At 50.3% G+C, this 24,662-nt stretch overlaps 1 protein-coding gene across 1 annotated transcript in view; it reads left to right on the top strand.

Moving 5' to 3' along the window:
* Nucleotides 1-14,305, top strand: part of IQGAP3 (IQ motif containing GTPase activating protein 3) — a 44,543-nt gene extending 30,238 nt beyond the window's left edge. The window contains 9 exon segments of the mRNA XM_030542320.1: nucleotides 1,213-1,345; nucleotides 1,854-1,956; nucleotides 3,342-3,489; nucleotides 3,792-3,879; nucleotides 5,089-5,301; nucleotides 5,902-6,068; nucleotides 6,548-6,649; nucleotides 7,158-7,266; nucleotides 8,249-14,305. Of these exon segments, the coding sequence (XP_030398180.1) occupies nucleotides 1,213-1,345; nucleotides 1,854-1,956; nucleotides 3,342-3,489; nucleotides 3,792-3,879; nucleotides 5,089-5,301; nucleotides 5,902-6,068; nucleotides 6,548-6,649; nucleotides 7,158-7,266; nucleotides 8,249-8,362 (1,177 nt within the window). The 3' untranslated portion in view covers nucleotides 8,363-14,305.
* The last annotated feature ends 10,357 nt before the right edge of the window (nucleotides 14,306-24,662 follow it).

The following is a 24,662-nucleotide window of genomic DNA, read 5'->3' as shown; positions in this document are numbered from 1 at the left end:
AACACAACAGCGCTCCGGCCTTCCCTGCCTAGTTGCTTGGTGAATTCGAGCCTGTTTGGGTGCTCAAAAGCACATGCCGCTGGCTAACGCATCACAGAAACCCACATGTAGGCAGTAAGTTGATACCGTACACGTACACCCTCGCTATAATGAACCCCTGGGGAGCCAAACCATTTGTTCGTTAGAGCCAGGGATTGTTCTAGGGAAAGAGTCCTGCTGGGAGGTGGGGGGACGGCGGTGGCTGACACCTCGAGCCCAGCAGCAGGATCTACTCTGGCCCCGGGGCAGCAGCAGGCTCAAGGTACAATTCAGGAACCAGGTTCTCTTAGCCCAAGATTTGTACAGACCCTCCGCGACTTACGCAAGCGTCGGCTCCGATACGCCTTGCAACACTTGAATTTTGCATGAGTTGGAAACATATACCTGACCATTATGCCAAAAAAAACCCACCAAAACCAAAACCCCCTCCTATCTCTAGCTTACGGAACTTTTTCCGTAACTGCGGATTTGCGCAAGTCGGGTTTGCGTAACTCGGGGCGTCTGTAATTGTGAAGGGCGTCATGCCCTGGGTGTACTGTACCGTACTGTACTGCAGTCAGGGCGTGTAGATAGTCCGGAGCTAGAGCGAGTAACAGTAGCAGTAAAGCTGCAGCTAATCCGCTGTGTTCCCTGGATGGACCTGTACAACTCCTGCTAGCCCGGCTTCACTGCAGTTTTTACCTGAGCTAGCGAGATCCAAGCGAGCTTGGGTATGTCTACATGTGCTGCACTTGCACCTTTTTGATTGCAGTGTAGACATCCCCTGTGTAAGCCCCCAGCCAAATGTACCGTATGGCATGATGGGTGCATAGCCTGCAGCCTGGAACACCGTGCTCGCCAGCCTGGGATCCAGCTAGCCCAGCATCACGTCTCGAAGTGCTACCCTGGGCCAAGGAAGATACGAAAAAACGCGTAGCTTTGGGATAAGCTGCTGCGTGCTCAGCAGCTGTTGCTTCCCGTCACTGGATCAATAAAACATTGCAGTGAAATTTCCTACAGTATCATTCCTGCTTTACCCCCCTGAGGATACAGAAGACAGAGGCCCGACTGAGGCTGCCCAACACAGGCAGGTCCTGTGGTTCTCTCTAGTTCCCCAGCCTGTTTCCTACTCTCCCTAAATCCTGGACTGGATTCAGCAGTCACGGAAGGGACACTTCCCCCATTTCCCCCTAGGAAGTTCATCTGTGCTGCCTGTTCCGTCCCTGAGCCGGAAGAAAGGTTTAATGTGGATGAGTACTCGGAGATGGTAGCTGTGGCCAAGCCAGTCATCTACATCACAGTGGCGGAGCTCATTAACACCCACAAGGTAAAGGGGCCTGAAACCTACCGTTTGGAAAGGATTCTGCGTCTGCCTTGCACCCTTTGCCACGGTCGGGAGGGGAAGGAGGGCTCACGCTGGTGCCCATCACCATAAAGGACTCAAACCTTGGACTTGTCACAGGTACTGATTGGATTGCTAAGTACTGAGGGTGGGGTCGGAAAACAAACCCATTTGCCCCCTCTCCCCACCTGGGTCGGGTCAGCTCTGCTCCTGCCCGTGGGCTCAGCGAGGCAGTGGCTGCGTTCCCTGCTCCTACCAGTTACTGCCACCTCGCTGCAGCGGGACAGTGCTGAGGTTCTCAGCGTGCTCTTTTCTGAACCGCTTTCTAATTCTGCAATCTCCTTTTTGACGTGGGGTGAGCGGGGCACGTGCTGTATTCCAGACAAGGCCTTGGTTTATATAATGGTGGGGCGCTTGCTGTCTGGAATACGGTTTTTAATCTCATTCCTTTTGTGTTCTCCACCTCGCTCATGGTCTCCCTCTGGTGATGTAGCTGTTACTAGAGCATCAGGACTCCATTTCGCCCGATCACAAGGATCCTCTGCATGAGCTTCTGGAAGACCTTGATGAGCTGCCTACTGTCCAGTCTCTAATAGGTACGTGCAGACCCCTTGTAAGTTTCAAGCCCGCCCCTCCCCTCGTGTCTTCTTTCAAGTGAACATATAGTGCCTGTTACCACCTCTGAAAGTAGCCTGGCTAAATTCCATTCATTTGGGCCAAGTAATTTAGTTTAAGCGAGTAACTAGTGTGGCCACCTCCTTAGGTTTTTGTTTTTCCCTTAAAGCCTCGACCCCTGAAGTCATGCGACTGACAGAACCTCCACTCACGTTCTTTTTAGGAAACCAAGTTTCTAGTCCTCATAGTTGAAGGAAAAAGCTTGAAAACATGACCTGTGGGCATTATGATTGGGGGGCAGGGTGGAGACAAGCAAAGATAATCCTATTTATATGTTAGATCTTCTGATTTTTTTTTAAGCCCATTTTATGGGTTTTTGACTGTGTGAGGGTGGGCAGTACTGTCACATCTGTTTATTTCTCATCCTTATGATCAAGTTGGGAGAGTCCATTACTTATTTCTATGATATTCAGAGTTATTACATTTCCTCCTTTGATCTGGAAGGATTACTGATTAACAAGGAATAAGATGGCATCAGGTATCACTCAGTGGGATGGTTTCAGAGTAGTAGCCATGTTAATCTGTATCAACAAAAAGAACAAGGAGTCCTTGTGGCACCTTAGAGACTAACAAATGTATTTGGGGGTAAGCTTTCGTGAGCAAAAACCCACTTCATCGGATGCATGCAGTGGAAAATACAGTTGAAAGATAGAGAGAGAGAGACACACACACACACACACATACACACACACATACACAAAACATGGAAAAAATGGTTGTTGCCATACTAACTATAACGAGAGTAATCCGTTAAGGTGGGCTATTATCGGCAGGAGGAAAAAAAAACTTTTGTAGTGATGATCAAGATGGCCCATTTCCAACAGTTGACAAGAAGGTGTGAGTAACAGCAGGGGAAAAAATTAGCATAGGGAAATAATTTTACTTTGTGTAATGGCCCATCCACTCCCAGTCTTCATTCAAGCCTAATTTAATGGTGTCCAGTTTGTAAATTAATTCTAATTCATCAGTTTCTCGTTGGCGTCTGTTCTGAAGTTTTTCTTTGTTGGAGTATTGCGACTTTTTGGTCTGTAATCGAGTGACCAGGGAGGTTGAAGTGTTCGCCGACTGGTTTTTGAATGTTATAATTCTTGACATCTGATTTGATGTGGGAGGGTTTATTGATCAAAGCCTCAGGTTTGCAAGCAGAAGCACAGAGGGGCTTGGATTGATTTACCCTGCAAACAGCAGTGGCAGGGTGCCGTGTAGAACCCAGATCTCTTTCCCCCTCCCTCCCCCCCCGGCTCTGATCACCCCTCTCCCTGATGAATGACTGAGTAGCTACTCCCGGCTTTCTTTGGCCTTGCAGGCGAGAGCGCTCCGAATCCGGGTGGTGATAGCCCCGAGCAAGCACTGGCCCAGCTCGGAAAGCAGGAGGTCTCGCTCACCCTCACCAACAAGTTCGATGCAGTGGAGGCCAGTAGCGAGGAGGCGGATACAAGGAGCTTGCTGCTGAGGTGAGAGCAGCCCTCTGAAAGTGGCAATCCAGCGAGTCCGTGGCGTGTCCTCCTTTGAAAGGGACCCTGTGACCCAAGGAATTCAGTGAAGCTTTTCTGACACTCAGAAGCCAAGCCAGTAAAGGGCCATCTTGGTCTGGAGTCCTGGCTTTGCTCTGATATGTTTAAATGTCTTGGTAGTGGCATTTGCAAGGAAATCTTCCACTATTTGGCTCATCGCCTTGGGGCTAACTAGCTCAACCCACCCCCCTCCTCCGCAGCCCCCGAAACGGGTAACTTGTGCTCCCTTTCTTTTGTTTTAGCACCAAACAGATGCTAGTGGATGTGATCCAGTCCCAGCCAGGGGATTCCCTCCTGGAGATCTTACAGACAGCTGCATCGGAGGATCAGGTGGGGTGGAGAATAGCAGAGAGGGGTTGGCCAGCAGTGGTGATGTTGGGGGCTGGGTGAATCGCAGGCCTGTCTTAAACAGGAGGTGTTTGTTGAAGACAACCGCTACACATAACAAACAGGCTTTCACCTCAGCTTGAGTCTCAGCTTTGCTTCCTTTGTTTACCAGGGGCTAACACCCTGCCTGGAGCTTGCTACGGCACACAGTGCCATCTACTGGCTGACATATATACTGCAAGCACACATCATTGCAAAGGAGAGGTGCTTCACTGGAGCATATAGCACAAGTGTGGCTGCCCCATAGCGCCCCTTGCTAGTTGTGTGTGCTGGTGCTGCAGGCACTCCCGGCCTAAATTTCTTCCTCCAAAGTGGGCCCCTTCAGCCTTCCCCACACAAGCTGGAGTTGATGCCCTGGCTTAGCCCTCCAGCCAAGTCACTGACTAAAACTTAACCCCTTCCGGGGTAACAAGCCCAAATAAAAAGTTCTTCTACCCCACTTGAGCTTTTCTGCAGCCTGCCTTCCGGGCTCCCTATCCGCTCTGGGATAGAGCCGAGTCCCGTGCTTCTTCCACACCCTATCAGGGCCTTCCCCAGGAGCCCAGCATGTTCTCTGCTTTCTCCTGAGGCCCAGTTTTTTATCAGGCTGTCACCTGAGCTCAGTTAATCCCACTTAGTCTGGAAGGCAGCTAATTATGGCTCAGGAGCGAATAATTGAACCAGGCTGGCCAGTGACCTCCTGGCCTTTGAAAGGGGCAGGCCAGCCTGTTACAATCGCACCCTGGTGCGGGAGCATTGTTGAGTCCTTCGGCCCACCTGTGCCCCACCCAGTCTGAGAAGCCGGAGTTCACTCTGCTCAGGGAGGAGACGTAGTTCTCTCTGGCCTGAGGCTTGTGCGTGTGTGTGGTTGCTGGGAGGCTGACTTCTTGTGCTCTCCCCGGGGCCTCCAAGTCTTGAAACCTGCTTCCGGGGATGTTCCCGCAGGTGCCACCTTGATGGAAGAAATGTTCCCCCTCTGCGGGGAGGGATAGCTCAGGGGTTTGAGCATTGGCCTACTAAACCCAGGGTTGTGAGTTCAATCCCTGAGGGGGCCATTAAGGGAACTGGGGTAAAAATCTGGGGATGGTCCTGCTTGGAGCAGGGGGTTGGACTAGATGACCTCCTGAGGTCCCTTCTAACCCTAATAGTCTATGATTCTCTCTCTCTCTCTAGGAAGCCTTCCATCACCACCAGATGCACAGACGGGCCCTGCGCGAGGCCCAGACCCCGGACAGGTTGAAACGCAACCGCTCCCTGGCTGGCAACAGCCAGCTCTCCATGGAAGAGAAAAAGCGGAAAGTCATCCGGAACCTGCGGCGCTTGGAGAACCTGGGGGTGGTGGACTCGGCCAATCAGTACCAGGAGATCATCAATGAGATGGCCAAGGTACCACACCCTGTAGCCTGCCCTGGCTTAGAGAACCTAGGAGAAGGCCAGGGGACTGGGAACAGGCACAATAACAGGATAAGTCGAAGGTGTTGGATGCACAGTCTATTAATACTGGAAGGGCTCAGTTCAGATGGGAGCCAAATTAATTGCTAGGGTGGACAGACGGACAGAGGGCTCCAGCAGACAGACTCCCTGTGTGATCTTGGATGAGGATTAAAGACACTGATTGTGCAGCGCTCGGATGCGACAGTAACAGAGTTCACGTTCGATTCTGATCTGTCCAACAGAGCTACTAGGGGCAGCTAGTGTTGGAGGGGCGGAGGCGTTCAGGGGCCGAATGGAATTGTTCAGTGGGCCAGATCCGGCCTGTAGGCGGCCACTCGGAACGTTCCTGTAAGTGCCTGAAAGGGAATCCGATGCTTTAAGCCCCGTGGTCCTTCTCTTGTTCCCAGAATCTGACTGGCAGTCAGCTTGCAGTCAGCTATGTAACCACACAGGAGTCGTTGTGATTCTCACTTTGGTAAACTGGCACAAGGCAAGGGGTTTTCTAGCTGTTTGTTTGGTTTTTTTTGTTTTTCATCCCGGCCCGTGCTCCAGGATATTCGCAATCAACGGCGTTACCGGCAGCACCGCAAGTGGGAGCTAGTGAAACTGCGGCAGACCCTCTGCGGCCTCAACTCCAAGACCTCGTTTTATGAGGAGCAAATCGACTATTACAATCAGTACATCCGCACGTGTCTGGACAACCTGGCTGCCAGCAGCAAGTACGTTGGGCTATGTATGGGCCGGAAAAGAGCTCAAAGTTGTAACTGCCAACACTTACGCAGGATAAGCCAGAGGGTAACTGAATGTCATGCTTCATGGCATGAGCTGATCAGGGGTCAGGAAGGAATTCTTCTCCACTCTGTATGTAGCATTACATCCCTCTTTAGTTAACCTCATAAGCCTTCTTGCTAGTTGGCCTTCTCTTTTTTCATCCAGCACTTACTTCCTCTCTTGGCTCAAGAGCCTTCTCCCCTGCCTCCCTTTAATTTGGAAACCCCTCTGTGCCTCTCCCCACCTCACTGACTTCCCCCCTCCGGCCCCACTGGAGATCTGACTTGTAGGTCCAGATCTGTGAGTCGGATGAGTCAGTGTACGCAACTCTACGTTTATCGCGTATCAGGCAGGCTGCTGCGTGACTTCATTTCAGCCCCCGGCGTTCTCTGCTTCTTACCCCCTGCCAATTCCTTTTTCTTTTAAGGCTCAACGGAAAAAGCAAGAAGCAGCAGTCGCAGCACTACACGGCGGCGCGGCTCTTTGAGAAGGGCGTATTGCTGGAGATAGAAGATCTGCCTGTCAGCCAGTAAGTAATCTCATCGTCACCAATGCTGCTCCGGTCTAAAAGCTGCCCCAGTCCAACAGCCACTCAGTTAGCTGCCCGTGTGATAAGACCTGGTCATCTCAGCCTGGCTCTGCTCACTTCCCCTTTGCTGACAGTCTCAGCCTAGAGACTGTGAGTCAGAGGGGCCTCGGGCAGGGCAGTGTAAGAGGGGAAAATTATTCGAGCTGGCCAAAAAATGAGCAATTGAGAGAATCTCACGTGCTTTCTTCCTCCAAGTCTGGTTGTTAGAATGTACTCCTTGTGAAGCAAGTATAATCTATCCCACTGTACAGCAGCAAACAGAGTGAAGGCTACGGAGCTGATCAGCGGCAGAAGGTGGGACTAGAACTCAGGAGTCCTGACTCCCAGCCCCTCACCCCTCTGTAACCATTAAGCAACACTCCCCTTCCAGAACGGGAATAGAACCCGGCATCCAGGTGCTGCTGTCTCAGCCTTTCCGTTGCCCTCGTTTAACTCTCTCCCCTTCCAGGTTCCGGAACGTGATTTTCGACATCATTCCGTGTGGGGAAGCTGGCAAGTTCCAGGTGAAGGCCAAATTTATGGGGATCGACATGGAGAAGTTCCAGCTCCACTATCAGGTAGGGAACCAGCCCTGGTGCCTTCGCCCATGGGGATGTTTCTGTGCTGAGCACAACAGCAGCACGGAACAGAGGTGGAGTCAATGCACCAAGCTGTGGTTGGAGTTCAGAGGTGACACAGCTACGTTTTTAACTCTGGCCGTCCAAGAGGTATGCATTACTTAGACCCCTAAGGGTTAATGTCATGGTTGGAGCAGGGGACTGGACAGACTGCAGGAGTCCTGGCTTAGGCCACATGCTCTACCCACTAGACCACACTCCCTTCCCAAGCCAGGAACATAAATTAGGGTTCGGCTCCTGATAGGGGAGATCAGTCTGGTGCTTGGAGCAGGAGACCTGTAATCTCCCTAGATCTATTCTTGACAGTGCAGCTAGCTTGCTCCATAGACTGTGACGTACCTTTTCCACTGGGCGCCAGTATCCCCGGGAATGAAACCCAGCAGGCAGTTAGCCTTGACCCTCCCCAGGGGGATCCCAGCCAGGGAGCTCTGGATAGTGAGGCTGATGAGATGTCTGCCTAGAATCCTTAACTTATATCAGAGTAAACGCCTCTAGGGAGGAAGAGTGCTTGGAGCAGGGAACTGGTGGATAAGATTCTCTAATCCCAGCTCTGGAAGGGAGCGTGATCTAGTGGTTAGAGCAGGGGGGGCCAGGACTTCTGGGTTCTATATTCCCAGCTTTGTCACTGACTCTCTGTGCACGTTGCTTCCCCTCTGCCTCATTTTCCCCATCTGTAAAATGGGGGACAATCCCTACCGCTGGCGGGGGTGTTGGGAGACTGAACGTTCATCCAGTGCTCAGAGAGCCTGGGATGCAGCTGGCTATAGAATCCCAGCGTGATGTGCCAACAGCAGCTCAAAAGGAGCTGAGGGAATGATCCAGAGCTCCTGGAAGTCAAGGGAAAGATTCTCCCTTGACCACCAGAGGCATTGGCTTGGGCTCTACCAAAGACCTGTCACCAGTGGGACTTTCTCCCTCCCAGGATCTGCTGCAGCTTCAGTATGAAGGTGTGGCCGTCATGAAGCTCTTCGACAAGGCCAAAGTCAACGTCAACCTGCTCATTTTCCTCCTCAACAAGAAGTTCTTCAGGAAGTAGCAGGGGGGTGGGATGGGGGGGAGGGAGGGAATCTGCCAAAGAGATTTCAGGGACAGAATCTGGCTTCTGAATGGTACCTTGCTAAGGAGAGGGGAAGACTACAGAGCCGGAGCCATTGCCGTTAACTCTCTTGTGCCCAGAACTGGCACACTCGAGCTCTTCTACATCAAGCTGTATCTTGTTGCTTTGGGGGTTAAATCTGGATCCCAGCATACACGTGGGGGGTGAGGGGGAGATGCTTGTGCCTCCCCTATTCAGGGGCTGGCGCATGCTCGGGCAGAGCACCCCTTACAGCTGTCCTTTTTGTTGCAATGGTCCCTAGGGGGCTTTGCAGTGGTCTAGAATGACTGGTGTGCAGGTCTGCCCCATCTGTCTGCCCCCTTGCAGCTGTGGGGCTTATGGCTGATCTGCAGTCCCTTTTGCGGCAATCGAGCGGGTGCCCCAGGGTCTGAGTCCTCAGTGCCTTATCCATGCTGCTGCTGCTGCTTTGGCTAGATAGGCAACACTATTACTCCAAGCTGCCGCACACTTCCTACGAACAAGGCGATTGTTTATTTTATTTTGTGTGTTTTTAACTAGGCTGAGACTTTTTTACGCATTGAGTTGCTGAGCTCCGGCTTATCCCTTCTCAGCCACGCGAGCACGAGGTTGGATATTTTTTCACGCTGCCCCCGCTGCGGGTGAAACCAGTGAGGCGGGTGAAACCAGCGAGACGCGTGAGAGCTCTTGCTCTGCACCGACGCGTGCAAACGATCCACACACCACGTGTGGGTCCTCTCCCAGGCGGGGTCTCTGCTGAACGGCAGCGGATCAGTCTCAGGCCTAGCTGAATAGCTGGTATTGGGCTACTCTTAGCACAAGGCATGAGTGTGTGTGTGTGTGTGAGGGGTTAGCAGTCTCTGTGACTTTTTAATGGATATTTAACCCTTTTTTTACACTAGTATTTTTAGATGTTTTGAGTTCTGAGTTTAGTTCTCTCAGGTCACTTTGTCAGTGGCTGTTTGACACTGAGGGTTTGTAGGCTGTAGACTTGATCTTTCGCTTTTTTTTTTTAAAGATACATTGATTGTAATTATTTTTTCCCTACCCCAGCAAAAAACCCCCAGCTACCTCTGTTTTTTCTCAGTCAGAATTAGCTTGCCCATAGATGAAGAAAAATCCCATAAAGCTACCAGTGCTGGCCACCCTACATTAATAAACACTGTGGGTGCGCTGCCTGAGACCCATGGGTAGCCCTACAATAATAAACCAGTGTGCAACAGAGAGCAGCTGAACCCTAATTAAGGCCACTAACTTCATTTTAAAGGCTCCAAGGGGTTCCAGTGGGGAAAAATGGATCAACATAGCTCAGCTCACCAATTGCAATCTGTCGTAAAGTGCAGGGCAAGGGGGTATGGTCATGTCAAAATTAGGGGAGACCTCAAGGGTGTGATTTGTTTGTTTAAATCTTCATGTTCTCTGGGTGGTGTGTAGCCCTGGCAAATGGAAGGAATTTGGGGGGTGAATCATTGTCCATCTTGGAAGGCTAGGAAAGAGGGTAAACGTGAGTGATTAACATCTGATAGAGGTGACTCTGGAATGAATAATCCTGAGGGCACAGGAAGGGAAGTGCAAACTAGGCCCTCGGTCTTGTGAGACACTCACATCTGTGTTTAAGCACAAGTGCTGCTATTGATTTGAACGGGGGGCAGGAGGGTGGTGCCTGCTCACCCCAGTCATGGCCCAGCACTCTGTGGTGCTAGGCACTGTCAAAATGCAAAGACAGCCCCTGCCCCCGAGAATTTTCAATCAAAAGTGCCACAAGAGTGAGTTGGTGCTCGAAGCTGAGCGTGCGCGTTTGTGGGAGCAGGGGCGCGGATGGCTGATGCCTGTACTAAAAAGCCCCCCTCTTTCTTGCCCCCTTATTTACTCTGAATTTTTCTTTTAAATAACTTTTAGAACCCCATTAAGACGCTAATGAAACCTGCCACCCTAGCACCAGTAACACTGCGCTGCCTGTGCCGAGGAATGTATTGAGAATGCTTACAAGTGCCTGGTATAGTCAGGCAGCACAACAAGCCAGTGAACGCTTGAAATTACTTGTGTTTATAATATTGTGTCACGGGTGGGCGGGACACTTCACAGGGCTTGTCTTTACAGCAGAGTGAACTCGAGTTCTGGCCCTAGGTCAGATTCCGTCCACATGTGCGCACACCCCCTTTAACTCAGGTCGGCTCAGTCATGAGCTACACCTTGATTTAGCCCAACACGTCAGCTATCACAGTTGCTCTGGGCAGCATAAGCATGAGCAGCCACACTGGAGCGAGGCTAGCTCGAGAGGCCTGACCCGAGTCTGCAGCGAAGACATCACCATAGATAAGGCAGTGTGGTTCAGTGCCCTGGCAGCCAGGAGACTAGGGTTCTATCCACAGCTTGGATGTGCCTCAGTTTCCCTCTGTGTATAACAGGGGTAGTATAATAATACCTACTTCATTATATAGATAACCATTTAACATCCACCCGTATAAAGCAATTTGAGATCTGGGGGTGAAAAGCCTTGTGTTAATGCCATGGGTTAAAACGGGCAGGTCTCTGCCCAACTGATCTTAGACTAGATACTAGATACATAACTCTTAGGATGCTGGCGTTTTCCATACTGCTTGCCAAGGCATATTGCTGGCCAGATCCTCATCTGATGCAAATTGGCAATGGAGCGTGGCTGACTTACACCAGTTGAGGCTCTGACCCTGCAGGTATAAGGGTGCAGCCTTCAAAAGGCAAGAGATATTCCCTGAGTTTGATGTTCATGGTAACGAAGGACAATTGCTTTAGCAGCTGTAGGAAATTTAGCTAAAAATCCAGCTTCAGTGATGAACCCTTTTCTCCTTTGCTGATACAATGACACCTACTGGCCTAAGAGACTATCGCCTTTTAAAATGCATTTCGGCTTCAACCTTTTTGAATCTGGGACAGTGAGTTGGCGTTAGCTTAACAAAGCAGTTTTATACCAATTAGCCTTTTATTTTATTTTTCCAATTGCATCATGATTTTGCAGAAGCTGGGTAGTGAGGTACTATTAAATCGTATATTGTTTTTAAAAGGACTAGGAGTTATGGTAGATCAAACTGAGTATGAACCAACAATGTAATGGTGGAATTGCAAAATAGGCAAATATCATTCTGGGGTGTATTAACAGGAGTGTCGTATATAAGACACAGGAGGTAACTGTTCCACTCTACTCATCATGAGTGAGGCCTCAGCTGGAGTCCTGTGTTCTGATCTGGACACTACGCTTCAGGAAAGACATGGATACATTGGAGAGAATCCAGAAGAAGCAACACAAATGATCAAAGGTTTAGAAAACCTGACCTCTGAGGAAATGCTAAAAAACCTGGGCAGGTTTAGGCTTGAGAATAGAAGACTGAGGGGAAGGAATCAGTCTTCAAATATGATCAGAGTGATGTACGATCAGAGTGGTCAATTGATCTCCATGTGTACTGAAAGTAGGACAAGAAATAATGGGCTTAGTCTGCAGTAAAGGAGATTTAGGTTAGGTAGTAGGAAAAAAAAGTCTCAGGTGTACGTCATCCATGATCATCTCACCTGGCTGTTTCATAACCTCCTCAGCTGTTAGATTTATACTACACTCCATCTGAAGATGGAGCCAGCTCTAAACTTAGGACTCCTGGATGTCCTTTGTGCTGGGAGCTGTACATACATGTGGTCAGGGACAATCCCTGTCCCCCAGAGCTTCGGCCAGGTCTGCACTAAGGTATAGCTATGCCAGTGCACTATCCTGCCAACGTGCTCGTAGTGTGGATGCAGCCTATACTAGCAAACCTGCACAGTTAGCAATATCACTTATTGCACTCCACCGCTGAGTGAAACAAACATGGTTTTGCCAGTGTAACTGGATCAGCACTCAGGCTTTCTGCCGGCTCAGCCATGTAGATCAGAAATCACTCTGGATTGCCATTGCTACGTCAGTAGAAGGCTGTAGTGTAGACATGGCCTCAGTCTAAATAGGCAAGATAGACAAAAGTTGAGAGAAAGGGATGGTTTATCTCCAGGTTGCAGATGGGGAGCCGATGTATGTTTACACAGCCCACAGCAGCGACTCAGTCCACAGACTTGGGTTCACACTCGTGCTCGAAAACTATGTAGGCAGCACTTCAAAGTTGGAGCGTAGGGGCTGAAGCCCCCTCTGCTCCTTGGGCTTCACAGCCTGACCCCCAACCTGAGCTGCCCACACAGTTGTTTTTAGAGCGCTAGCTCCAGGCGGCTGACCCAGACATACACAGAGTGGCTGGGCTTGATTCTCTGTTGCCCGGATCCTCAGAGCCCTTTTGCGCCCAGCCAGAATGAATGTAAAATGCTACCCTGCTGTAGCAATGTACACCCTCTGCCAGGCAACAGAATCGAGCCTGCTTTCACTCCAGAAGCTGGGACTTGAGACCCTGGTCTGAGTCCCGATCCAGCGCCTTAAACCGCTAGGCTCTCCAATTACGAGGGTGCAGTGGGGATTTATGCTCAGAAATTCTGCCAGTTCCATAAGGCTGCAGCCTTGCAGGGGCCAAGTCGTGTTCCCTTGATGATGCCAGGGCAGCGCAAAGAAGTCTTTTAAAGCGGATGTAAACCAGTCACCCTCGTGGTTGTGAGGCTAAGCGCACTGAAGATTGCAAGGTGCTTGGGTACTATGTTATTGGAAGGCAGATCAGTACCAAAGACACTTAAAGGGGCCTTAATATAAACGAGACTTGTGCTCGAAGGGCTCCCGAACCTGGCCAAACACAAGCTCTCCTACGGCGAAGCGCCGTCAGGATTCTGCCTGCATGGCTGAAACAGGACCGGCTCACCCATCCAGCCCGGCTGCTGTGTTCCTCGCTATTTCTAGTTAGAGCTGATGCTGTTTGGAATCTGTTCTAAAATGTAGCATCATTAGAACTAAACCCGTCGCTGCCGCTGCTTTCCATGCTATGATGCATGTTGGATTTAGACTTCTGACCAGCCCAATGGCCGGAAAAGGCCTAAGACATCCAACATTTTGGGGGCTGTTTCAGTTGGCTTTTAACCCAAACCAAAGGCCCTGGGACGCGCTTTTTGTCTAGTGATGTTGCAGTCAACCAATTGCCAGCTGTTCTATTAGGGCCCAATCCTGCAGGGTGCTGAGTGCACTGGCCCTGATCCGGGAAAGCTAAGTGTGTGCTTAACTGCTAAGTAGGTGACTAATCCCATTGAAGCACATGGGGCTATTGGCCATGCTTAATGGGGGCTAAAGTGCTCTGAACTGTCAAGGATCCAGCCCCCAAATAGGCCTGACCCTGCCAGGTTTGCACATGCTCCATTCCCTTGAGACCAGACCCTGCTCCTCTTTGCATTGGAGTAAACCAAGAATAACTCTGCAGAAGTCAGCAGCGTTTCACTGCTAGAGGGAAAAAATGGCGAGCAGAACTGGGTTGGCAGACGTCAGTAGGGATAGGGAGCGCTGGGGATCGCTCAGAACAGGGTCCTAAAGAGAAATCCTGGTAGCAATCGAGGACCTGACCCTCATTTACACTCAGGGCCCCCTTCGCACCACTCTGGCAGTAAAAGGAGCTTCAAATGAGTCTAAATTACAGTTGAGGCCTGATATTTTAACTGTAACTTACTGAATCTTAGTCTCCATTACTCGGCTGGTGCAGCACAAACGGGCCCTGTGTGTGAATGAGGATCAGACCCTCACACCTATGCATTTATTCATGTAACTCACGGTGTTGTCCTGCTGCTCTGGTTATTCTCTCACAGAGGGGTTAAATGGGGAACTGTAAATCTGTCTGTCTTGGAGCTCTGTTCCTGCAGTGTCTGTGGGAGGAATTTTTGTCTTTTTGTCATTCGATTGCTGTACGTAGTGTGTTAATCCTGCCTCTCCAGGCTTGTGCCCAGTGTATTCAAATCTCCATGGCTTCTCTGTGCCCACGCCTCACTCGGCTTATTCTAAATAAACGTCTATATGTGGACAAAACAGTAGCGTGGTTGTCCTTGTTACAGATCAACTCTGGAGCAGGGGGCAGCATGGTGTAGTGCACAGAGCACAGCACTTGGAGTCAGGAAACCTGGATTCTATTTCTGCCACTAGCCTAGTGGGTGACCCTGGGCTTGTCACTTCCCTGCTCTGTGCCTCCGTTCCTGCCTTATAACCTAAATAGATAGGATGGCCAAAGAGAAAACAATCTGTATCAGTGATACTCAGACCTCAGTGATTCAGGTGCCGAATAAATGGTCAACATTACTGAAAAGAGCCACAGTAGTATGAATGCATTGTTTCATTTACTATTTATTTTATATATATTATAAAATAGACATATCAAAAAATTTCTTACAGCAAAATGCCTGACCAAATATTATTATTTTATAAACTACACTTCGTTAATAACATAGTAAAAGCATCTTGATTGGTTAATGACTTAAATTGGTTAATAATTAAATAACACAGTCTTTTTATACAGGTCCGTTGCATCTTAGGTGCATTTAACATGCATGATTTCAGCTTTACATGGTCAGCAAAAACAAGAGGAAAAAAAACAAACCAAAAAACCCCAACAATTTAAATACTGTTTCTATAGTGCGGCCGATTCCGCCCGCCATTACACTCAATGTAATTTTGACTCTACGCGATTTTCGCTTTACACGCTGACTGCGGAACGTAACCCCAGCGTAAGATGAGACAGACCTGTATGTGCTACAAAGAGCTTCTGGAGACGCATTCAAGAGCCACTGCCGACTCCTGGGCCTCAGTCTGAGCATCGCTGCTCTAGCACAGCGCCTGGCACAGCAGGACTGTGATCTTAAACTGGGGCATCTAGGTACTACTAGAAGTATCAATAATGGTCGAATTCTGCCTCTGGTCTATGCATGTAAATCTGAGTAGGTTGAACAGGCGAAACATGCATGTTTCCAGGGCCACTCAAAGTGCAAGGAGACGAGGCGAATGCTTTTCAGTCTACTCTTACCAAAAATGACCCAAGCTTGATCTTCTCGAAATGGCACAAACAAACACTTTTATATTGTGACAAAGTCAGGCTGGAGAGCTGCAGGACGGTCCTGGAAGGCTGATATGTTAGCACAAGAATGTTAAAGACCCTTTTTCCTACAAGCTGAGAAGAGATTACCTCAGATCAGTTAGGGCCACCTGAATCCAATTCAGGGCTGCCTGAGGTCTTTAAAAAACCCCTCCTCTGGGGAGAGCAAAGGGGAAGAGAGAGCCAGGGAAGTGGCAGCTGGGAAAGAAGCAGTTTCCAGGCTGTGCTCCTCCCCAGAGGGGAACAGCTAAACCCAAGTGCCTGCTAGGGGAAAGACAGACACCCCAGGAAAAGCAACAGAGCAACACCTTGCCCAAGCAGGGAGGCAGGAAAAGGTACCCCCTTTTGTTTTTGTGTTACAAAACTGTTTCCTTTTTGTATGGTGGTTAGGCCAGCCTTGAAAACAGCCAAAGGAGCACAGAAAGGGAAGGTGAGCACAGAAAGGGAAGGCAAACACTCCCCACAGGGGGGCTGATTTACCCCCAGGCCTACATTGCCAGAATGGCTAAGTCTGGCGAGACGAAGGAGGTGCCTTGCCATGATAGTTATACAGCAGCATCTTCATGTCTAGAGGGATCTCAAAGCGCTAAGTGTAGAGGTCAAAAATCATTTGATCCTCTTGTGAAATGCAGCCACTGCTAGGGTGAAGCGCATCTGTTGTTCCACAGCAACATACAATTCTTCACTTGGAGCAGCTCTGTCCATTTCAAACCACAAGATGAAATCTCTTAAAGCAAGAGAAATGTAATTACCCTCATGGGATTCTGGCCAACGTAAAGGCACTGCCCTTCCTCTGCTTTTATGAAGAGTGAAATAGGATAAGTGGCTTCTAATTCTCACATTGCCCCCGGCCATCACAGCTCAGTGTGAGGAGCACCATCTCTTGCAAAGCATGCCTTAGCCTGAGCTTACACAATGAGATACCATATAAAATTTATGGCTGAGAGGTTAAAAAGCAGCCTGACCTACAGTCAGGAAGGCTGGTACTGGGGTGAAAGCACAGGGTTTGGCCTGGCAAGATGTGGCTTCAATCTCTGACTCTGTTACAGCCTCATTGTGCTGGGCATCTCACTTAACCTCTGTGCACTATTCCTCATCTGTAACATGGGGATAATGTAAACCCCCCCCCCGTGTTTAGACTGAACATTCTTTGGGGGCAGGAACTCTCTTCCCCCTTGGTGTACGTACAGCACCGAGCACAGTGAGACCCCAGCTCATTTAGTGTTGCTTCTCTATTAAGACAGCAATTTCTAAAAGGGAGGAGTGATATCTTTCTCCCCCTCCCCTGCCCCCCCCAGGTGCCTAATCTCTTTAAAGGGGCCTGATTTCTCAGCACCTGCCCTCTGACAATCCAGCCCCATGGAGGCCGCTCCAAAATAGCTGTTGGAGAACCTCAGCCAAAGTTAATGATCGGGCAGTGGGGGCTGCTGGCTAGCTAGATGACTGACTGTAGCTCGGTGTTCACGTGGGCAGGGCTTTGCTATTCGGGCTGTTGTGTGGTTTGAAGCGTGGACAAGTGGGCAAGGCCTGGAGGTCGCATTCTTATTTAATTTTTGTATCCATTGAAATTCCATGGAGCTGAGAAACAGGCTCCTGCAGCAAACAGCCCCCCGCCCCCCCCCGATATCTCGCCTGCACCTCCGAAAGATTAATATGCATTGCAGATGACTCGGTTTATAATGAGCTAGATAATAGCAACATTAGCCTGGAATGGCCTTCATTTAAGTCACACTGAGTCAGATGCTTAGGTATCTATTCAGCTCTTGTGCAGGGAATTTAGGCCACTTTCAGACATACTTAATTCTTACATAAATACTATGATTACAGCTCATAAAGACTATGATTATATCTTTAAAAGAATAAATTTGTAGCAAGCTGCAGAAATGCTTCACGCTCTAAAATAGGGGCGAGCGGTAGTTAACCTGTTGGGTGCTGCGCTGACAGGAGAAAGATCATGTGCATGAATAGTCAAGGTGGGGGGTTATGTGGCTTTTCTTCCATTTGCGGCTCAGAAATAATAGATCCTTCTCTGAAGCACACGGTTATCTCTTTAGTTGGGACTCTGTGTGTTTCCACTTGCTCTCGGCAATCAAATCTTTCTGCCAATCAAGATTTTCCTAAGTAACCAGTGGTTTTTTTGGGTGTGTCAAATGGGTAGAGGCCCAGTGGGAGATCCCTTTAATAATAATACTGCTGTAAAGGGGTAGGCATTAAATCTCAAAGCTCTTTACAAAGGAGGTCAGTAGCATTTATCCCATTCACACCTGGGGAAACTGAGGCACGGGGAAGGAAGTGAGCTGGCCAAGTTCACCCAGCAAGGGAAAGGTGGAGCCTGGAATTGAACTGCAGTCTCCTAAGTCCCAGTATTCTATCGCTAGGCCAGACTGTCTCCTCATCCTCTGAAAATCAAGCCTCCTTGAAGGTGTCTTAATTGAATATCTAAAAAATCACTTGCCTGCTTTGAAAATTGTGGTTTAGATTTTGGTGGGCGCTTTACTCCTGAGACATTTGTATCACACTTACCCCAAGGGTGTCTGTGCACCACAAACGTCACCCCCATCCTATGTTTGCTCACGCTGCCCAGGAAGTCGTAGTCTCTTCATTATACAGCTGGGGAAACTGAGGCACAGAGCATGTAGGTCTGGTGCTCTGCTGCCAGGCACAAGGTGGCAGTCATCTGCAGCAGTGCAAAGTGAATGGGGAAACACACTACCATTTAGCTCCCTTTTCACTAGTGTAATGATCTGCACATGTGGAGGGCAATGGTGTATTGGGACTGGTGTGAGTCTGTGGCCAAGCCAGGATTCAAAGCCCGATCTCTTGCGTCCTAGAGCAGTGTCTTAAGCTCAAGACTCCCCCCTTCAGGCCATGTACATGTTTCAACATTGGTGTCAAAGCACAAGTCCATGGAGCAGATCCTCAGCTGATGTAAACTGGCCCCATTCCATAGCCCGCGTCGACTCACGCGACATTGGACTCCAACCTTAAATCTAGGAAGCCACTGGCAATCTTTTGAGCCTGGACCTGGATGCCAGGTGACCGTTTTTGTTTCCTCCCTGCCTACTTAAAAAAGGGGGTGGGGCGCCAGGCTGAAAATGTCAGCAAGCTGCCTCGCCTGCACAACCTCCAGCAGCAGGTCCACTAGATGTCGTTGTAACCTGGGGAACTGCATGCCGTTGGGGGACTCTATTCTGTTGGTCTGGCGATGCTGTTCATCAGAGTTCGACAAGAATATTTCGAGTTTATTTAATAATTCAGCTGTAGCACTTGGCGATGGGCACGTCACGCTGCCCCCATTTTAAGGAGGGGGAAACAGAGGCACAGGGGCGGGGCTGTGACTTGGCCGATAGTTACAATCTAACTAATAAGCTCCTTGGGGGAGGAGGCTGCCTTTTTTTCTCTGGCTAGAGTGCTTAGCATCAGGGGTCCTGGTCTATGGGGCTCCTAGGCGCTACCTCAGTGCAAATACTAATAATTATTATGTGTATATAATAATACTAGCAGAGAGAGGCTGCAGCCAGGATTGGGATGGTGTTGTGCCAGGCGCTGTACATGTGTACTCAGAGACAAGCCCCTGTCCCAAAGAACTTCAAATCTAAATAAATAAGGCATTAAAGAAGGATGGTGATGCATCAGGCCAGGAAATAGAACCCAGAGTCCCAGGGGCCCTGCCCTGTCCTACCCACCTGCAGCTCATAAGCCTCCTTGTGCTATTCCTCACCACCCCCATCCACCCCCAGGTGCTTCTCCTAGGGGCTGGATGAGGGATCATCTTTTGGATTGTTGAGACGTTCAGGGTGGGGGGCGGTCAGGTGCTGGGGATAGAGAGGCAGGGCAGTTGGATGGTCACCTAGGACTTTAATATGCGCCTGCCCCTGGGCCACCTGCTGTAAATTTCCACCAGACCAAGCACAGTCCCTCTAGCATGTCACCTCACCCGGGATGCGGCTGCCGAGTGAGACAAATCACCAGTTGCCATGCAACCCCTAGCAACAGTGTTCCCGCTTCCCAGCCCTGCTCTGTCTCCCTCATTATTTATTATCATAATTGCCTCCGCGAGCATAAACTATTTTAAATGATGTGACAGATTGCTGCATTCTTGAGGGGTGGTGGGGGTGGTTGTTGTTGTTTTAAAAGTGATGGAATGCTACCAGATGCCTGAGAGCGAGGTGGTCAGGAGATGGGGCGCATATGAAATATTTCACAGGTAACCTGGTCAGATTTTCAGGTTTCAGAGTTAGCCACCCCCTCCCCCGAACAGACCATTCTGATCATTGATTCTTAATCTGTCAGCAATCTGGGGTGGAGACTATCTTTTTGTTCTATGTTTGTACAGGGCCTGGCACGGGGGGGGGGGGCGGGCGGGGGGGCTTGGGCCATGACGGAGGACCCTAAGTGCTAACATAACACACACAACAGCAATAGCTATGTACTCTCTAGATGTCAAAACACTTTACAAAAGAGGAGAGCATCCTTGTTTTACAGATAGGGGAAACTAAGGCACAGAGCGGCAAAGTGAGTTCCTCAAGGTCACAGAGCAGGTCAGTGGCAGAGCCAGGAATAGAACACTGCAGGGCTCCTGCGTCCTAACCCAGTGCACTCGCTCGTGTGCTTTCTCACACACACACACACACTATAGCCCCATTGCACTGGGGTGGCATTACCCAGTTTGCACTGGTGAAACGAGTCACCATGGTTGAAATCCCAGAGAAGACAAGGTCTTGTAACTTGGGTCAGGGCCTTATTCTGAATGAGGCAGATGCCTGTAGGAACACCATCTATGTGGAGTGGTTTAGCCAGCAGGTTCCGCATCTCTGCGTCTCTTGGGCATGTCGCGGTGAGGGCACACAGCAGTGTGTGGCTGTTAAATAGCCCTTTTGCATAAGAGGAGGAACAAGCCCCATTGTTCTCGGCCACAATTACCTCTTCTGAGCAGCCTTGATTGTTTCACATCTGGAAATCCAGGTCCCCCAACACCCACGGGAAACAAAAATCAGGCCCTGTTAGATTTAAAAGTTCAGTAGGGGGAGGTTGCTGCACTCCATCCCAGAGCTGGCTGCCTTTCTGATGGCACTGTAACTTTGCAAAAAATGCTGAGATCCTGTTGGGAGCAGGGGTGCTGGAACAGTTTGTATAGTGGGGTTGCTGAGAGCCACTGAACCAAACTGCGAACCCTGGATATGATGGAATCCACTTCAAGCCGGTGGGTGTGGCAGCCCCCCTAGTTTCAGCACCTATGGCTGGGAGGCGGAGGGCACTATACATGAAAGAATAATATTCTCGTTCTCTTCTGCGGGGAGCAGCTTCCTTGCGGGAGTGGGAAAAAGGACCAATCGAATGGGGGAAGCAAATAAAACGGGAATGTTTGCCGACTGTCTGCGGTGTGTAGTCGCTGTTTGTTGTGTTTCTGTGGTTGCCATGGCAATGCCCAGGGAGACATGCCAAGCTGCAGCATCCTGGGTACCAATGCGCTGTTAATAAAAATGTCGGGGGGGGGTGCTTTGTTGGGAGGGGTCCCCTCCCTTTCTCACTGGTCTTTGGTCATTTCAACAGCCTGGAAAAGAAAATCAGAGTCATCAGGAGACCCTAGTTTGTTAGGGGCACGTGTTTAAATGCAGACATGTCCTTAGGTCCCATTGAAGACAAAGGAAGGGTTTGTCTACATGGGGAAATTGACCGGAATAGCTATTCCAAAATGAAAGTGTCCGCACAGGGAGTTAATCCAGAATGGCTCTAGCTCTTTACATTCACGCCCTGCATTATTCCCAATTAACTTCCCCCCGTGGAGAAGCCAGAAGGTTAAGAACCGACAGAGTTCCTGACTCAGTATCTTGGGCAGGACTGATGCTGTTTGTTAGCATCATGGCCTAGTGGCTAGAGCAGAAGACTCTAAGGCCTGCTCTACATACTGGTTTGACACCATTATAACTGATCAGTTGTTCTCCTGTGTCCACTGAAGTAATGGACAAGGAATATTGGGCTGAACCTGCTGCAAAGCAGATTAAGGGTGTGCATTTTTTTCCCCAGTAGTTTTGCTGGTACAACCCCCCTGGTGCGGCCCGGCAGCAGCTCCAAAGGTGCCGTAGTGCTTGGAGGGATGGGCCCATGTGATGCAGCGAGTCTGTGGTGACTAGGGGCTTGAAGCTGGGTCTCCGGAGTCCCACTGCCCTGCATTAAGCACAGGGAAAATCTCAAGTGCCATCCCCCGCCTGCTCAGTCAGTGGCTGTAAGATGATCTGCAGGAGAGCCATTCCAGCCAAGCCAGGTGGGGGCTGAGAACAGGATCATGCCCACCTCCAGGGGGAGATGACTGGATGGGTGGGGGCCCTACCCCCAACTCCTCTGCACTCCCACAGCCCCGAAGCAACCTGCCTCAGCAAGCAGAGCGGCGCTTTCAAGCCCCCAGACAGTGAGGAACGCCCAGAGGCGTCCCCTGGGGCTTAACTTTGTTCACGGGGAGCAGGTGAAGAATTTCCCTCTGGGGCCGCACAGAGCTGGATTGAAACACCCATGCATTCAATGGCTGCCTATTAACCCCCGACATGCTGGAGGAGGACAGCTCAGCGCCGAGAAGATCGACTGAGCTGGGACGGCTCCTGCGTGGGTCATGGCTCTGCTGGTGCAGCAGGCAGCTAGCATGTCCCACCTTCTTTGGGGTCATCTGCTTTTGACGGGACAACCGGACCGAGCCCCACTCATCTCCAGGGCCGGGAGGGCTGCCATTCAGGGCACATGCCAGGAGAGCAAAGTGTGGTTGCTAACATCCTCGAGGCTAGGGGTGCTCAAACTATTTGGCTGGGCTCCCCCTCTTTGAAAATATTTCAGGCTGTGTTGACCCCCCACCCCCCAAAAAGTGGCAACCCTGCCATACCATGCCACCCTTATTCCTGCGCTGCTGCTGATGGCAGCACTGCCTTCAGAGCTGGGTGGCAATACTGTGACACCCCCCCACCCCAATAGCCTTGCAACCCCCTTTTGGGTCAGGACCCCCAGTTGGAGAAACTCTAGACCTTTGCTTCATTGTCCTTGGCAAAGGTCATCTTCTGAGCAGCCCAATCGACTCAAGGTTTAACGATGCTGCAAGTGTGTTTCTGTTCTAGGCAGGTTCTTATTGCATCCTCATCACGGCCTTTGAGCCCCTTCTAGTCGCTCATTCAGCCATGTGGCCGCATCCCTCGTGTGTGGTTCCTTCTGTCTCAAGCCCAGGGGAGAAGGGAGTATGCGCTGGGGTGAGTGGGTTGTTTTGGTAGGGTCTCCTTTTTAAATGGTCACACTGCTTTGTTTCTATCAGAGAAGGCTGCTTGGAGGTATGGTGAGGAGATGTGGGATGATCTTTAGCTCCTGTGGAAGTTCATTCCAGGGTCTGGGACCAGCCCCGATGTGCCTGAGTCCAGGCCCCCTGACTCCTGTATGCTGGTATCCATGGTTTATCCCTGCAACAGCATCCCAGGCGTCCAGCCCTCTGTGTCTGCTTGAGGCTGCCAACGAGGGAGACCAGCGGAGGTGGTTGGCGACACGGACGCCTGTCCATGAGTGACTGGCCTGAGGCCCAGCAAACTCACTTCACATAGGTCACCAGTGGGTGGTGGCCACTTTCTTTCGCTACCGACTGGAGCAGGATTCAGATTGGTGACCTTGGACCGAAGGGTTTCATCTTCCATTGCTATGGAGGGGCCCAGGTCTTGTCTATAGACAACATCCCCTCCCAGGGCTCAGAGACCCCACAAATTCTGATCACTGACGGTCTTCCTGATCTAACCATCAGCCACCACTACCACCCAGCTATGAACAAAATCCTCTGCTCTAGTCACTAAATCCAATTTGCCTCCCACAGCAGGGAAAAGAACCCAAGCTTCCTGACCCCTATTCCCATCCCCACACCACCCCTCGTCCTAACTTCTAGGCAAAACACCCCTCCTATCGAGCCCGCCGTGCAAAGCGGCAAGGGCCTTTCTTTCGGTTTAAATTTCCTCTTGCAGCCCGAGGTGCACAGAAAGCTCCAACTCCGCGTTAATTAAGGGGATTGGTTGAATTAAATAATGAACAATCCTTTCTCCAAGTGGCACATATTTGAGTCGAAGCCAGGAGGTGCAGCCTTAACAGAAGGGCTCACCCTTTTTGCAAGGTCTGCCTGCTGCCCTGGATTCAAAGCCAACTCATTCTCTTTCTGGCCTTGGGGGTTGCTGCTGGCTCGAGGACAAACCCATGGGCTTCCCAGCCCAAGGAACGACTGTGTGCATGTGTCACTGAGGGTATTTAGTGCCTGCAGGCACTGCACTTAGGTGGTCTGTGGATCTCAAAGCCACTTTACAGACCTGTGTCAGTATCATGACTTTCCTTTCTCAGCTGGGGAAACTGAGGCACGGAGCGGGGACGGGAGCCTGACCAGGGTGCTTGTTTCCTGTTTTAACCATTAGACAAAACTCCCTCCAAGTGCCAGAAATAGAACCCAGAAGTTCTGGCTTGTAATCCTCTGCTTTAACCACTAGGCAACATTCGCTACGTATTTAGCTTAGGTACTTATCTGGCCTCGATCACGGTATGATTTTATTGCCTCTGTGCAGATGGGGAACAGAGAGAGAGCTGGCCAAGGTCATGCAGGGCGCAACGTTACCCTCACCCCAACACACACTTTCATTCAGATTTTTGTCCCTTGCCTCCCATGTGGGCCTTATGTTGCTCCAGCAGCCGCAAGTCTGGCACCACCTCCTGCCAAAGCTGCTTTTGTGCTCAGGTTTGCCAGACCCCTCTGTCCCCGATGCACCACCTCTGCCATTCAGCTGCCTCCCCATGGCCCTCTGCCTCTGTGTCCTTGATTTGCCTTTGGTGGAGTGCAGAGCCTCCAGAGATACAGCCTTCCGCTGCCTGCTCCCAGCCCCTCCCTTCTCCCCTTTCCTTCCACAGCCACATGGGGAGGATGGTACCAAATCAGCCCTGTTGTTGTTTCCTCTAATCAGTTCATTACAGACCCTGGGCAGGTGGGAGGGGCAGATTCTGAGATCAGAGTAAATCCAGAGTCACTCTGTTGACACTGACAGAGCTAGGGCCTGATCCTGATCTCAGTCTCACCGCTGTAAATCCAGAGTCCTTCCTTTGACATTAATGCAGTTAGGGCCAGAGGCTTATGCCAGTTATACCAGTGTAAATCCAGAGTCCTCCCTGTTGACTTTAATGAGGTGACTCTGGATTTACATCAGCGTAGCTGAGAACAGAATCTGCCCTATGTTCTTAGCTTTTGCGGGCAAGATTCTGCTCTCCTACGT

The sequence above is a fragment of the Gopherus evgoodei genome, chromosome 24, assembly GCF_007399415.2.
Source record: "Gopherus evgoodei ecotype Sinaloan lineage chromosome 24, rGopEvg1_v1.p, whole genome shotgun sequence".
Lineage (NCBI taxonomy): Eukaryota > Metazoa > Chordata > Testudines > Testudinidae > Gopherus > Gopherus evgoodei.
This window is presented reverse-complemented; position numbering and strand designations above follow the sequence as displayed.